The sequence below is a fragment of the Arachis duranensis genome, chromosome 10 (assembly GCF_000817695.3).
Source record: "Arachis duranensis cultivar V14167 chromosome 10, aradu.V14167.gnm2.J7QH, whole genome shotgun sequence".
In the NCBI taxonomy this organism is placed as follows: domain Eukaryota; kingdom Viridiplantae; phylum Streptophyta; class Magnoliopsida; order Fabales; family Fabaceae; genus Arachis; species Arachis duranensis.
This window is the reverse complement of record NC_029781.3, coordinates 95,412,842-95,429,496: the sequence shown is the minus strand read 5'-3', so window position 1 is coordinate 95,429,496 and position 16,655 is coordinate 95,412,842. Positions and strand designations below refer to the sequence as shown.

Here is a 16,655-nt window from a genome sequence, read left to right as displayed (position 1 = left end):
CATTGAAAGGCCATTAAAGATATTTTGTGACAATAAGTCAGCAGTATTATACTCCAACAACAATAAGAGCTTGACAAAATCGAAGCATATAGACATCAAGTTCTTAGTTGTCAAGGAGAAAGTTCAAGAAAAACAGATTTCCATAGAACATATAGGAACAGAATGTATGCTAGCAGACCCATTAACCAAGGGATTGATCCCTAAAGTCTTTCATGAGCACACTGCTCAAATGGGTGTCAATATTTGTGATGCCTTGGTTTAGTGGGAGTTTATTTTATGCTATATGTTCTATGACAGATATTGAGTTATTTTTTGTAGAATTAAGTTGATGGTTTATTTCATGTTATGTGAAATGTTCATTTTGCAATATTTGTATTGTGTTTGATCTCAATAAAGTTTTAAAGTTGGACCAGCTGGAAATAGACATGCATGAGATCACTTGGCATGTAATTTCCATATTACTCATCCAAATTTGATCTATGTCGTTAAGTATATTAGGATGGTGATTGGCGTGGTTTAGTCACGGCATTTAATGTGATAAAAGCTGCGGTAGTTCCATATCTAATGTATGAGACGGACCAGATTGTTAAAGTAATGAGAGAAATAGCATTTAGATGCGCGCATAAAGTTTATAAAATGTGATTATGTCAAGAAAGAATATATGTACAGCCCAAGTGGGAGATTGTTATGAAATTATTTAATTTCCTAACTCATTTGTGGGTAATACATATATCAATTATAATCACAAATGATGCTATTTCAAATTAAATGACTTATATAATGATGATCTCATTTATTGTTATAAATGCTAATTGAATAAGTCATTGTTACTTTTGATTTGGAATTAAATGAGAATAAAACCGGATATTATCTTTTGTTCCTTAGATAATTATCTTTTTGGATTTTAGATATATTATCTTTTGGGCTTTGGATACTATTTTATTTGGGCTTAAGGGTTTAATGGGTGCCATGCTTAAATATAAATAGACCTTCAGGGTTTCGGTCTCCAATATACCAAAGCCGCCTTTGTTGTTTTTTCCCCATTAAAAGAGTTACAGTTCAGCCACCTAGGAATACAGAAGGCTTTGGTTGAGGAAGATCGAAAGAACCACAAGATCCAAACTCTTCCAATCATAATTCATGTTTATGAATTTAGGTACGCTTCCGCATTATGTTATATTTCCTTTTGTGATTCAATATGGCTGAGTTATTGAAAATTAATTATTCCAACAGTTACAGTGGTAACGTTATTTTCTAAAGTCGCTATGGTGGAATTAATAAATAGCATGCATACGCGTGGGGAATGAAAGGGAAACGATATTGGATTTCATAGACCATTTCGTCATGCAGACGAAAACTTTACAAAATTGCTGCTATTCATAAAATTAAAAGATTAGGTCAATGCATTATTGTGGAACCCCCTTCTCATCAAATATTGTAATCATCATTTGTCGTAGCATGTAAAAGCTAAGCCAATAATTATATTTTGACAGAATTATTAATTTATTCAACAAAAATTATATCAAATTATATATAAATAAATTTAATATTTTCAATTATTTCCTATAATAACATAATATAAATTAATTCTAAATACTAAATTATTAAATATACCATATGTTTAAAAAAAAATAAGTATTGTAAACACGGCAAATTTCTATTTAAAACACATTTCAAATATTTATTATTAACATTTTTATGATAAAAATTATAGCTCCATTTAAAATATTTAATAATTCAGCAAAAATAAAAGAGTTATTAAATTAATTAATATACATATAAAATTATTTTTGAAACATTAATTCTCATGCATCATGGGATGAGGAATATATTATATATTCTGACTTTTTTTATCAATGTGTCACTTTTTTTAAATTTATTATTAAAATGTAATATTTTTCAATCTAATTATTTAAATGTAACTAATTTGTTAAAGTGACCGTTGATTTGTTATTTTATTTTTAATTATAATTAATTATAGTAATATAAAAATATTTGAATAAATAATTTCAACAGAGTAACATTTTGTTATTAAGTTTCGAAAAAAAATTACATTGGTAAAAAAAATAAATCATATCCACCTCTAAAATTTCTTGCAAGAAATCTTTATTTTTATCTTTTTATTTCTATTCTTATAGAGACATATCTGTCCATTCTCTGTTCTCGTTTTGGGATATTGCCAAACTGATTTCCTAATTGGAAGTCGGTGGATTGAAGATAATAATATCATCCATGTCAATTCATAGTACATTAATTAAATTAATTAATTAACGAATTGATGAAGTCGTAATGAACATAGTAATTAATTAATAATTAATTAACGACACGAAAATTTAGACGTGTTGCTTAGCCCACATAGGTACGACACACACTCATGATATCTCAATTTCCGTTAAGAAAAGTCAGATTAAGTAATTAATAAACCTTTTCAGTGGTAGTATGTTTTTTTATGAGATATGAATGATTAGTCAAATTTTTGGAATGCCTACAGAAAGGGACTAGCTAGCTAGTACCCTTTGTTCTGTTGTTTAATTTAGGCCAATTTTCTGATATTTTTTAAATTATGAAAAATTATCAAATTTAGACTTGATATATAATTTTAGAAAATATTATCAATGTGAGATCTATTAGATAGTGTTTGGTGAAAAGACAGAGATTAAAAGATTGAGAGTGAGAGACATAGACTAAGAAATAGAAATTGAAATAAATCTCAGTATTCTGTTTGGTATAGAATAAGTGACAAAAATTAAAATAAAAATAAAGCTCTAATTTAATTTGCACAAAAGTAAAATTAGAATTAATTAATTGAAATGAGAGTATTTTAGTTATAAAATGTTATTAAAGTTTCCGTCTTTGTTTCTAAAAATTTCAATCCCCTGTATCCTCACTTTTTGGAAATATTGACTGAAATTTTAGAGACAGAGACAAAAATTTTAGTATCAATCTCTAAACCAACAAATATGATATTGAATCTCAGTCTTTCAGTCTCTGTTCCAATACCTCAAAACAAACGCTATATAAGTATATATGTATATTAGGCAATTAATTTCGATAATGTAAACAACACTATTTGGTTTTCTATTTTTTACTGTATTTTTTTATAGGTAAAGAATTAATTTGTCATATATTTAAGTTTTATTTAAAAATTTATTATTAACTAATAAGTTGTTATATAGATTATATAAGATAAGACAATACACTGATAACAAGATACAAATGACAAAAATATAAAAAATAATATTTTTATATTTTGTTTAATAATAAATTAAAATAAATTATAAAAGTCTAATTTATTTTTATTTTTCATTCAAAAAATTTAAAAAATATATAATAACAATAAATAACTTATAAAAAATTAATAAAACTAATAAAAAATAATAAAAAAATAACTTATATTTTTTACTAATATCTTTGTATCAATTTTCAATAATTATTTAAACAAATTAATAAATTAACTACTAAACTAAACTAACTCCATTAGTTACTTTACATAAAGTACACGCAGCATTATTTTTGGTTATCATGAAATCATCGTCATCATATAATAATAAGAAATTCTCGATAAGAGTTATTGTTCAATCCTAAAACCATTTCAAATACATTGAATCCTCTGTACATGTATCTTTAGTTACTGCTACTAGTAGTAGTATAATAAATCACCAATATATTTATTTAAACTTCATTTTTGTTGTACTGACACCGATTATTAATGCTAATAATAATTATTCCAGTTTAAAAAACATTCGTTGTCGTTAAATTTTCGTGTTATTAACTTATTATTGTAAATTTTGGCGGCTATAGCGTTTTCTCCATTTCTTGTAATTTTTTATTCAGACTAGCTTGTCCAAAAGATATGTTATTATTTTAAAAATAAGTCAGCAATAATTTTTTTTCACTAAAGGTGTTAGGTTCCTACCATTCTTCTTAAATTGTTATATCTTATATATTATACAAGATTAATGTCTAAAATTATAGTATTTATATTTTTATTATAAAATATTTTTAAAAAAAATTTAAATTAATAAAACAAAATACATAAATAATTATGTTTTTAATAAATTATTTCTCGTACAAAACAATTATTAAATTTGTGTGATTTTTTTACTCTATCTTTTTTTTTATTTGTGTTACACTAATATTAATTTTTGGAGGAGATCGATTATATAAGATCTAACACTATATTGTAAAATTATATATTTTTTAATTTAAGTTAATATATAAGATGAGACATATGAATAATTATGTTTTTAATAATTTTAAAAAAATTCATAACATTGCTTTCAAATGATAATTTAGTTTCTTAAAGTTAAATCAAAGTTATTAAATTAAGACTAGTTTTATTGGGGTTGAATTCAATTTATTATTATCTATTTATTTATATTTTTTAAAATAATATTCTATTATCTCAAATAACAAATTGAACTTAAACCTAAAACTAAAATTAGATCTTATTTTAAATAAATAAAATTTAACCTTAACAAATTAAATCATACTTCTTTTAAATAAATTAAATTATAATTTGACGTTATCCATAATACAAAGATCATTATTTATTTACTAATATGAAACTCTTGCATGCTGGATTGCAATGCCAAAAGGTATAGCTACTAGCTAGCATAGGGTGAGAGTTTGGGAAAGGTAGCCAGCCATAGCAACTTGCAAAGAAAGATGAACAACCAATGGCAAAACCGGTAGTTATTATAAGTAATAAAATTAAATATTATTATATAGTCGCCATTGTAATAGAGAATATCATCATATGATAACAACATTATTTCGGATATGATTATTTTTTATAAATATATATTATTTAATTATTTAATTTATTTTTAATATATATTTTATGCTGATAGTTAATTTGATGATTATATAAATATATATTATGATTATTGTTAGTATCAGAATTCGATTTTTTTAAATGTATTATTATATTATATCTACTAAACAGCCCGAATAATTGGATAAGTCAAACAATATTAGTTAATATGTTTGTTAGGGCATCGATTAGGAAAATTATTTTAAAATAACAAATTGTTTTTTTGATAGGGCAATATCTTCTAAAGTCTTCTCTGAGGCTGTGATCTATCTTTTAGTTTTTATAGACGTTTTTTTTTTTCACATAAAGACTTATATAAGGATAATTACACAGCTTATTAGATCTAAACTCTTTTTTATTTTTAAAATTTTTCTTTGTGATAATTAGAGACTTATGTAAGGATAATTACAGCTTAGATCCTTAGTTTTTAACTACTAATTAAATGTGCTAATTAGAAATTTTCTATCATTAGATAAAATTAAGGTGGAAAAATAAAAGAAATCTGGAATATCTATTATGAACTTTTTTAAGAAAAATTCAGGTATGTTGAGAAAAATAATATACTGAGTACTGACATAGATATTGTTCAGAATAATTTTTCAGTACATATAGAAAAGTAACATTTATTTTGAAAAAAAATTACATAATAATTTTAACGAAATATTATAGATCTAATGCTTGTTTTCTAGCATTTTCTCTTAAAACATATAGTTTTTCAATTCAAAAAGGCAAATACAAGAGCAACTTCTAGCTAGCAGGGTGGTTCAGTTGATTTAATTTTTAGGATAATTACTTTTGAGATAATTTTTGTTAGTGAATTTTTAAGAAAAATTAATGTATTTGGACTTGTGTGCAAAATATTAATGTTGGTTAATTGATGCTCTAAAAATGATAAAATTTGCTTGTCTTGTAGCGCTATTTTTTTTTTGTTTTGTAGTGATGGTTTTTCTAAGATTTTGTAATTTATTACATTGGTGTAACCGTGTAAGGATGTTTGCGGATCGGATTAGATATGACCAAAGTTTTTATCTGATCCACAGTGAACTTATTAGATTAGATTTAATAATATCTGTACTTTTTATACTCAGATTGGATTTGTTATCAGATATATCTGTTAAATAAAAAATATATTCAAAAAACTCATTTCTATTAAAAAAGTTAATAAAATCTTTTTTTCACTCTAATAATTTTTTTTTATTTTTTTAGATATGTTTACTCTTAAAATATTATTAAATTAATTTTTAAATAACAAAAATAAAATAATATAACATATATGAATAATAATTACTAATTGAAATAAATTATAAAACATATATATTATTTGATGTAGATATGTGGATATAGGATTGGATTTGCCAATATAGATGTGATAACTACAATCTGATTCGACTAGAGTGCGAATTCAATTGGATCTAATCATTTTATGGATCTAATTATTGCGGATCAGATATACATTATTTATTTATTATTTTGTGTGGACTCGTAAATATACAAATTGAATTTGTAAATATTGATGTAATATTTGTGATCTGATCAATCGAATTATATTTGTAAATCTGTAAATACGATCTAATTGATGAACACTTCTAATTGATGTCTTTGTTGAGAGTCCGTCCACTAAAAAGAACTATTTGCACCGAGGGTTTTGACCAGCAAATTATGTTAAAGTTATAATTTTTTTAGTGATATTAATATACTTTTAGTATTATAAATAAATTCTGACGGAAACAAATAATGGACACTAAAAAAACATTATATCATGAAATGTTTAAATTCAAACATATAACATCATTTTATTTGAAAAAAGTTCAAACACATTCACATTTAAAAATGATGATTCATGCATGGTGGTGAAAAATAAGGTGGAGTTTTTGATGGTGGATAATAGTAACAAAGGTACATACAAAGACATATTATATTTTAAGAAAAGTCTTGATTTTAAAAATATTTCATCTAAGCAATGACTTAAAATTTCATAAATAAATATATAAAAGATGTTATATATGTATAAAAATTAACTACTAAATCAATAATTATAAATCTGTATATAAATATAAATAGAAAAAATTAGTACGAAAGATTATTAAGAGATTTTAATTAATAAAAAGGACTAATTATATCAAAATTATTAAAAAGACTAAATAAATATTATATTAAAGAACGAAGCATCAATAAGTAAGACTTGAAATGATAAAATTATCTTATTATTTTCTTTTTCTTTCTGTGTTATTTATTCTGTGTTTTCTCTTCTTTTATTATCTTCATTGTCACTGTGCTTTTTCTTTTTTATTTTGCTGTTATAAATTAGTAATTATCAGATGTTTTAGATAAAAAATAAAAACAATTTTAGACATGAGAAATCTATTATGCTACTGAAGCAAGATTCATCGAGCAACTTGCGTGCATAATAAACTTCTCCAATATTTGAATTCCTATTAATAATTTTGGTCATGAGAAATTCACTATGCTACTGAAGTGAGGATCAATGTTAACATAAGGTTCTTCATGAGGAAAGTGTTGGTGAAGAACAAAAATGTTTGAAAAAATTGAGGAAGAACAAGTATTTGGACAATAACATACGATGATTGCTGAAATTGAGACACCATAGCCAGTATGTTCTTCATTGTTGGTTAACGGCACGGCAGCCATGGAGATGACAGAGAAGAAGAAAATATGGAGCAAAAATTATGGAGAAGAGAAGAGAATAATAGAATAATTTTGTCATTTCAAGTCCTATTTGTTAGTTTTTTTTAGTATAATATTTATTTGGTCATTCTTAATAATTTTGATATGATTGGTCTTTTTTATTGATTATAATCTCTTAATGATACTTGGCATTAATTTTTCTATATATGTTGTTTAATTTATTTTTAATATATATTTTATATAAATAATTAATTTAGTAATTAAATTTTAATGTATACATATATACCTATCGTAGAGTTTTTTTGTTTTTTTGTTCGTATTCACCTGTCAATCTATCATAGAGTTTTATGCGTGAGTGCTTTAATTCTTTGAAGTGAAATGGACTGAAAATCCGAAAGAGTGCGTAGTGAACCTTCAAACGGAAATACCGTAAGTAAACAAACATATAGGTATGTAGCATATATAATTCATGAAGCCATCCAACCCCAAGATTCACCATTTTAGTTATAGAATTCTTACTAAATTAACTAATAATAAAAGAATATTTAAGTCTTCATTGTTCACGGGAATGGTTGCTTAAAAAAACTATAGCTATATATAATAGTTATATATTTTATGATGAATTATGATCATATATAAATCAATGAAAAAGGTGATATTGGTCAAATATTTTAAAAAGCGGCCAACAGTTGGACGATATAGTATTCATAAGATTTATTTCCTTCATTAACAAATCTTTTAAAAGATCAATTTTGATACAATATTAGTATTTTATATTGGCATTCAACTATATACATAATACTTTTTTTTTAATAGATACATAAGACTTTGAGATAGTAGAATATTAAAATGAAAATTTTTTGTTAGTGTGAGAAGATGTATTAGATATATGTCTAAAGTGTCATTTGGGAATAATTTCTCAGTTTACTATTTTTTTTTTGATAAAAAAAAACATTACAAGCGGGGTTATGTTAAACATAAAATTTTGAGTTAATCCTAAGTGCAAATACATTATTTTTAAACCACGCCCACATTTCAGTATTTTTTTTCTAAATAATATACTTAAGACTCCCAGCATTTCTAAAGATTTTTTATTTTATCCCTCCATAAAAGTTTTTGACAGTTAATTGTTCGTCAAAATTTATTTTTTCAATTTTATCCTTTTGTTTCTCATATTACAAAACCCTCTCTCTTCCTCCAACCCGCTATTGCCGCCTCCACAAATATTTTTGGACTGCATACACTTGTTTTAAAAAAGAAATATTTAAGTTCTCCTAAGTGAGTAGTTGGATAAGGTGAAAAAATAATTATCTAATTAAGTTTGAATCAAGGTGTTGAAACTTATTGCACTCAAAGTTACAAATTGATAAATTCTTCACTTTTTTTTTAAAGTATCTCTTAATCTGGTAGAATAAAAATTAATTTATTACGGATTCGAATTTTATTTAAAAGTCTGTTACTGGTCAATAAATTATTGCATATATAATGCATTATTCGAAAATTTCTAACACTTTTTTAAGTAGACCAGTGAACTGACCAAGTTAGTTAATTTTTCACTTTATTTCTTTTAGGTAATTCCCTGTTTTTTAGGTAATAAATCCTAAACTCTAAAGTTTAAACTTCTCTTTTTGTTATTTTACCAAATATGATTTTTGGACGCAGTCTTAACAAGGCCGAAGCCCAGTCCAAGCCAGTTTCTCACTTTTTTTTTTGGTCAGGACTTTTACTATAATTTCGAAATAGGAAATAATGACGCTTCTTGGCCCAATAGAGGTCCAATTGTCCAAAAATTTCATCCCCACAGAATCATAAATCATTAAAAGAAAAACAGAAGAAAAAATAAGCATCTGTTGTCTACCCGCCACGTAAACAGAGAAGAACCGCCTTAAAGGGAACCTTTTTATTCCCTTCACCTCTCTTTCTGTCTTTTTGCTTTCTATTATTTCCGAACTGATTAACTGACCACAAACACAAAAAAGTTAAAAAAAGATGCTGAGGCTCGCAGCAAAGAGACTTACCGGTGGAACGGCGTCGTTAGAGGCGGCGTCTCCGGCTGCTGCTTCTTCAGTGGCACGGCGGTTTTACCACGAGAGGGTGGTGGACCATTATAACAACCCACGCAACGTCGGTTCCTTCGACAAGGACGACACCGGCATCGGCACCGGCCTTGTAGGTGCACCAGCTTGTGGTGATGTCATGAAGCTTCAGATCAAGGTTGATGAGGAAACCGGCAAGATCGTTGATGCTCGCTTCAAAACCTTCGGTTGTGGATCCGCCATCGCTTCTTCCTCTCTCGGTTAGTTTTCTTTTTCGTTCATATTCATTCATTGATCGATTGAACTTTTGTTGAACTAGTTTGGTGCGAGTATGCGACCTTAGATATAATTATTTTGGTTTTAAAATTGAAACTCGTGATTATTTTTGTTATTTAGAAGAGTACGAAAGGAATATTGGAGTTACAAAGGCAAAAAAGAGAGAGGAAGGGAAACCCTAGGGTTCGTGAATTTTGATATATGGAGTGATGGTTGTGATCTTTTATGATGTAGATGAATATTACGTAGCTTCAGGAGTGAAAAATAATTGAATAAATAATAATAAAAAAGGGAAAAGATTCGGAGATTACTGGCGATGGTTCTGTTCTGCTCTGTTCTTAGTTTCTGTTTCTCTCTATCCTTTTGCAGCTACTGAATGGGTTAAGGGAAAGCAAATGGAAGAAGTCTTATCCATTAAAAACAGGTAAATATCTTATCTTAATTGCACTTTCCTTGGCTTGTGTATTTGGTGAAGTTTGTGCCGGTTAATTTTATCCTAATACGAGAAATGAATACGTACGTAATTGTGGCATGTTTATGAAATTATTAGTCACAAATAGTAGTAGTAGTATTATATATATATATATTATGTTATTCCAAAGTATGAAGAAAGTTATTGGTCATGGCAAATTTATGTGGTTTTGGTCCCGTATGATAAACATTTTTTTTTTCTGAAAATTGGTATAATAGCAAGATAAATTCCATAGAAAATGAGTTTTTGCTTGTTTAATGCTGAAGTTAACATGACTGGTCAAATACATCATATTTTTTGGTGGTTTGATGGTTGAATTGCTAGCTTCAGAGGAGGATCCTTGGTGAGTCTAATGGCTTCGTAATAATATGTGCATCTTTTGCTGATTAGTGTTTTGAACCTTTTGGTCTGATGGATAATTTACCATCTTCAGGAGATTAGTTCTGATTTTTAACATGGTCATGCTTTCATGATTGTTAGTTTAGGATTGTGGTTTGGAGTCTTTTGACCCGACTTATGGTTATTGTCTACAGTGAAATTGCAAAGCATCTTTCACTTCCACCAGTCAAGCTTCACTGCAGCATGCTTGCGGAGGATGCCATAAAAGCAGCTGTTAAAGATTATGAATCAAGGCGTGCTTCCGCAAATGGTAGCGGAAAGGCCTAACTTGAGATAAATCTGCTAGTTTCTCTGTTTCTTCACTGTCTAGACTCTAGAATTATGAATGATGATGGAATCCACCATTAGTGTGGTTTCTTGATGGTATCAAATCAATGAGTTACTTGTACAAGAAGATAGGAGATAATCTTGGTTAGAGCTAGCCACAGCTAGATTGTATTATATTTATAAGAAATAACGCCAAGGTAAAAATACCTCTGTTGATGGGTATGTATGTTATCTGCATGGTTTGTACGCAATAGAATAAAGTGCATACTCTAATAAAGACTATAATTGTGTGAATATTTTTTTGACCCTTAGATGATGGATTGTAGGGGGTGTTCGCGGTGCGGTTTGGTTCGGTTTTTTAATGAAAAGTCATCCGATCCAATGTTATATTAATAGTGCGGTTCGGTTTGGTTCGGTTTTTTTATCAAATCCATCCGAACCAAACCAAACCAATTAAATTCGGTTTGGTTCGGTTCGGTTTGTTCGGTTTTTAAATTGTTTTGAAAACCTTTCCTATTCTAATCATCAAATCATATCTAGGGTACTAATATAATTAACAATTTTGCAAAATCAGTAGATGCAGATGGAACAATGATCAACTTATAAATCACTAACAAATTTTGTTACAAAAACAGCAGAAGCATATAGAACAATAATCAACCTGAACTGAATCAAGAAATTCAAGAAATACAACCAAATTAATTCCAAAAATTTTGCAAAAATGGTGCACCAATTCCAAACTGAATCAAGAAATAGAACCAAACTAAGTAAAAAATACAACCAAACTAATTCCAAAAATATTCATGTGGTGCACCAATTCCACAAATTCTTCCTTTCACCTAAGGTGTACATATCCGCCTGCAGCATAAGTAAACCCAAGAATTACATAAAATGGTTTCAAACAGATTATATGCAACAGAGGTTATGAAAAAGTATAAAATAAATGGTCGGAATCATATAATGGTGAATCTTTTACACCTTCTCATCAATCTTAGGCCATCCTTGTTCAATTTCAGGAGCTTCTCATCAATCATATAATGGTGAACAGCTTCTTGAAAGTCAGCTTCGTGAACAGCTTCCAAAGTCTTCCTCTAAACTAAAAAGTTCAGAATCAACCCTAAACCAGAATTTCCCTAAATCAAAACAACAGAAAAATTTCAAAATTAAAAAACTAAATCAGAATCAACAACTCAACCATAGAATCAAGAAAAAGCCAACCACAAATAAATTTAACAATGATCAAGAGCAGAAACAGAACAACAAATAAAGAGAAACAAATAATAATAATAATAATAATATAGCAATAGTACAAAATCAAGAGCAGAAACACAACAATAAATAAAATAAAAATAAAACAACAAATAAAATGAACAATGATCAGTGAACCAGCAATTAGAACAATGAATCAATAACAAGTAAAGCAATAAAACAATAGAACAGGATGGATGGATGTTCCATTGTGCTCAATAACTGTCTAATCTATATCAACTACTTATTTGTTCTTATAATTATGCATCATGAGTTTGGATCAAAGAACACCTAAACCACAGGATTGTTATGTTGATGACAATAACTTTTCTTTGTTCTTGTTCACCATAAACAACTACCGTATGTTGGCTCTCTACCCTTTTTTTTATGTTGAACCTTTAAATTCCTTTTCTAGTTAATAGAAGAATCTAACAATGATGAAGTTAGTTCAGAGACTGAAGAGCAGTATTAAAAAAATGTAAGAAATGTGTTTATTGAATAAGATATTTTGTGAAGGACATCCTCTGAGCTTGATGAACATTGAACCATGAACAGTGAACAACATAACAACAATCAGAAGCAATTTCAGGAAATCAACAACAAGTAAATTAAACCATGAACAACAATCAGAGGCAATTTCAGTAAATCAACAACAAATAAATTAAACCATGAACAAAAATCAGCAACAAATATATACTGAAACGGAAATTGAACAACAATATACAAAAATCAACAACAAAGTAAACCAAGAACAAAAATCAGCAACAAATATACACTGAAACAGAAATTGAATACCTGAATTGGAGGCTCCATATCTGACTTGACTCGGTGGCTTGGTGGCGGGTGCTGTCCGCGTCTCCGCGACGCCAGAAACGATGATGTGGGTGGCTGGGTGGTGCTGTCTCTGCGAGGCCAGAAACAATGCTGTGGGTGGCGGCGAGGTGGTGCTGGCTCCGCGACGATGGGGTTGGCTGGTGCTGTCCGCGAGGAGGTGCTGAGACGAAGGGTTCGGCGGCGCTGTGTGAAAGACTGGAAGGGTTCGGCGGCGCTGGGAGGTGGTGAGAGGAAGGGGTTCGTCGGCGCAGGGAGATGGTGGGAGGAAGGGGTTCACGCAGGTTGGGAGTGGGAGGTGCTGGCTGTTGCGAGAGTGGGAGTGGGTTGCGAGAGTGGAGAGCGCAGAGTAAATGTGAGGGTTGGCGGCTAGGTTAGGTCATGTTGTGGGGGGTGGGGGGTGAGGGTTGGTTTTGTGAGTTTTTTTTAACCGGTTCGGTTCGGTTCGGTTAGGGTTTTCATTGTCAAAACCGAAAACCGAACCGAACCGCAATAAAAACAGCAAAACACAATTTTTTCGGTTTATTCGGTTTTCGGTTTATTCGGTTTTCGGTTTTTTCGATTCGGTCGATCGGTTTTGTTCGGTCCGGATCGGTTTTGAACACCCCATTGGATTGTAGGATTAAATTTTGATGTTATAAAAGTATTATGTTTATTTAAAGTGTTGTTAAATAAATAAGTAATATTTTTAAACAATTTTTTTTTATGAAAATTGCTTTTGGCATCTTCGTTTAAGTAGGTATTATAAAAATAAAGTAGAGCTACACAGTAATTACAGCATAGCACCACATTTTGACACTTTCCGGTTATACTGTCTTCCTCTCTTAAAAGAAAAAAGGAAAAAAAATGCTGGCGGTGTGTGTATGAAAAATGCAGTATGCTTACAAGATAATAGAGCAAGATTACTATCAAATGAGACTGCCTGTCTAAACAAGACAACTAATTTTGGTTAAGATGACTTCTAATATCTTATTAAATGGGATTATAATTCAACCAAAAAAAAAGTCGCGTTGGCAATTGTCCTTGTTCAATAATCTCTTTTTAATTCAATAACTTAGGTATGTGATGCCAAGATAAGAAAGGCATGTGATGCCAATGAGTTATAATTTAAATAACTTAGAAAATCATATCTATTTTAGTAAAAAAATAATTATATGTTTGGGGAAAAGGTGCTTCCCAAAGTGGGGAATTCATTTCAACGGTTGCTATTTTGCGAGCATAAATCTCTGCACTTACGATGATGCTTTTGTCTCTCATATGTCTAGAACATAGTCACCTAAACAAGGGTCAATTAACAATTATTCTTGAAAAAGACATCAATTATGACAAAGGCAAACCAAAAAAATCTGAAACGCCAAAAGAAAGTTCCAAAACTAAGCAACGCTAGAAACACAAGACAACACAAAAGAAGCTACAGCGTTTAACCATAAAGGTATGGTCCACACGGTCTGTAAAAGCAAAAGTAGAAGACCACAACAACATTCATTCCTTCATTCACTTCCTAATTCTTCTCACACAGACACAACCGCAGCCTTATTACGCACACAATCCAACAAGAAATCAGTGATAAAGGACTCATAACATGGCAGCTTTGCATAACCAGGAAAATAGTTGATATCAATTACAAGGTACCTCGTGCAATACTTGGCATCTCTAATCACATCAATATTGAACAGGTTAAGCCCTGTTCTTTCCCTCAAAGCTCTTGCCAACTCCTTTATCAAACTCTCTTCTGGCATTTCAGCTCTCTCAATATTGCTCAAATGATTAGCACCATCCCCTATGTTAATACAAAAGAATACACATATCAGCATTGTATTGTTAGAAATATAATCATTCCTATCTTTTTATCTAATCGTTCGATTTCTTCGGATAAGTCGTTTTATAACCAAAAATCTTGTTAAATCTATAGTTGTGTTTCTGAAAAATTAATAATTGATATTTGTTAAACAACGTAACATGTATTATTTAACGATTTTCAACAAGTGACTGCAAGAAACAAATACGTCAATTATTACCATTGTTATCTTGAATGGTGAAGTTTGATATCTGAGAGAATTTGAGGGTACCCTTTAAGGCCTTGGCCTTATCTTCTGGTATGTCAGGCAAGGACGTTCTCTTAACGCACCTTACATGTTCCCCAGCAACATAAACCTTGAACACAACGCCGCCATGGTTCACAAACTCTTGAAGCACCACCGGGGTGGCGGCGCCGCCGGCGGTGTTCTTGTTCAACGTTTCTCGGAGCCCTTGGGCGTCGAAAACCAAGCAAAGCTCGTGAGATTTCATGGTTCCATCAGCATACAATGGCTTTGCAATAACTGGGAACCTCAAATTCGAACCCATTACCATTTCCTCCACTGAGTTCTTAGTTTTCTTCTCATCATCAACGACCACTTGGTGCGGAACACCAACGGTGGCGTTTTGGAGCGAAAGTGGCAAGTGGGACGCGGAATCAAGCATTGAAACGCGGTTTTGGAGTTTTTGAACGAGGTGTGGGGGATCAATGATGATGGTGGTGGTGGTGGTGTTGGCGCCATGTTTGGACAGGTATTCGTGAAAGTTAAGGTTGTTCCAATGTTTGGGTTGGAGCTTTTGAATGATGCAATGGAAACGAAGATGAGGGTGTTGTTGGATCAAGGGCTTGTTGATGTCGATTGGAATGAGTTGGATGCCTTGTTTTTTTGCGTGGTCAATTAGAGAGGGTCGTATCAAGTTCTGGATTTTTTTTGGTTCCAAAGCATAGCCTATGACATAGCTCTCATCATGACTTTGAGTTTCATTTTGGGATGCTTGTTCTTGTGGCATGTTTGGAAAATGAAGATCGGAAATTTGGAATGAATGGAGAGTTAAAAGTGGAGGAAGAAATTAAGATTGGAATGTGGGATATAACAAGTGTTAAATAGCGGCGCACTTGTATATGAAGCTCAGAGATGGCTTGAGTTGGATGCAGAAAAAATATTCTATTTATTTTTTAAATTTAATTTTGATGTAATGTTTATTAAATTTTTATTTTATTTTTATTTGTTATCTTATTTTTTTAAACAAAATTTATTATTATTGTTTTTTTAATTAGTTATGTTTATCTTTTTTAATAGAATTATCTAGAGATTTTAGTTGTTTTAATTTATTTTAAAATTTAAAATTAATTTAGTGATTAGTATAAATAGACAATAATATTATATTAAATGTATAAATGATTATCAACAAATTAATGCATTAAAATTAAACTTTTATTTTTTTATTAGATATTATTAATCAATTTTTGAAAAATAATAAGCCAAATTCATTTAAAGTTATTTTATTATTTTAAATAAAATTATTTTAATTATTATCTCTTTAATATTATTTTGAGTTTTTGAAATTTATGAGATTACATTACAATATTTTAAATAAAGTGAAAATTTAGATAAAGTTATGAAGTTAATACTTAAAAATTATTAAATAATCTAATTAATTTGACTAAATTTTTAATAACAAAAATCGATTTTATCTAAATTTTCACCCTTGAATAATGTGTAGTGATAACTGAATACAGTTGTGTGATTCAGTGAAGGTGGTTTTGTTGAACACACTACGAGATTCGAAAATGAAGGGTCGGCGGTGCTAGATCCAAGGAACTTAACCTTGGAATAAAAGTGTAATAAATTTTTAGTGGAGAGTC

General features: G+C 29.4%; 2 protein-coding genes and 1 long non-coding RNA gene across 3 annotated transcripts; 1 reads left to right on the top strand and 2 right to left on the bottom strand.

The window, feature by feature from the left end:
• The first annotated feature begins 9,359 nt into the window (after nucleotides 1–9,359).
• On the top strand, nucleotides 9,360–11,206 carry LOC107471302 (iron-sulfur cluster assembly protein 1). The gene is made up of 3 exons (XM_016090746.3): nucleotides 9,360–9,758; nucleotides 10,144–10,198; nucleotides 10,780–11,206. The coding sequence occupies exons 1-3, from the start codon at nucleotides 9,452–9,454 to the stop codon at nucleotides 10,910–10,912; spliced, it is 495 nt and encodes a 164-aa protein (XP_015946232.1). The 5' UTR covers nucleotides 9,360–9,451; the 3' UTR covers nucleotides 10,913–11,206.
• Nucleotides 11,207–11,504: 298 nt separating this feature from the next.
• On the bottom strand, nucleotides 11,505–13,374 carry LOC127742688 (uncharacterized). Its single transcript, XR_008004045.1, has 3 exons — nucleotides 12,956–13,374; nucleotides 11,891–12,045; nucleotides 11,505–11,770 (listed from the first exon to the last, which is right to left on the bottom strand). It is a non-coding gene; the product is annotated as an uncharacterized LOC127742688 (long non-coding RNA).
• An 894-nt stretch (nucleotides 13,375–14,268) lies between these two features.
• On the bottom strand, nucleotides 14,269–15,906 carry LOC107471301 (inositol-tetrakisphosphate 1-kinase 1). The gene is made up of 2 exons (XM_016090745.3): nucleotides 15,010–15,906; nucleotides 14,269–14,771 (listed from the first exon to the last, which is right to left on the bottom strand). Exons 1-2 carry the CDS (start codon nucleotides 15,797–15,799, stop codon nucleotides 14,503–14,505), a joined length of 1,059 nt encoding a protein of 352 aa, XP_015946231.1. The 5' UTR covers nucleotides 15,800–15,906; the 3' UTR covers nucleotides 14,269–14,502.
• Between the last annotated feature and the right edge of the window lie 749 nt (nucleotides 15,907–16,655).

What these genes read in the sequence shown, in the direction of transcription:
- LOC107471302 (XM_016090746.3), top strand. Translation starts at nt 9,452, where the DNA reads ATGCTGAGGCTCGCAGCAAAGAGACTTACCGGTGGAACGGCGTCGTTA. An exon ending in CATCGCTTCTTCCTCTCTCG is followed by an intron (nt 9,759 to 10,143) that starts GTTAGTTTTCTT and finishes ATCCTTTTGCAG; the next exon opens with CTACTGAATGGGTTAAGGGA. An exon ending in GTCTTATCCATTAAAAACAG is followed by an intron (nt 10,199 to 10,779) that starts GTAAATATCTTA and finishes TATTGTCTACAG; the next exon opens with TGAAATTGCAAAGCATCTTT.
- LOC107471301 (XM_016090745.3), bottom strand. Translation starts at nt 15,799, where the DNA reads ATGCCACAAGAACAAGCATCCCAAAATGAAACTCAAAGTCATGATGAG. An exon ending in CACCATTCAAGATAACAATG is followed by an intron (nt 14,772 to 15,009) that starts GTAATAATTGAC and finishes GTATTAACATAG; the next exon opens with GGGATGGTGCTAATCATTTG.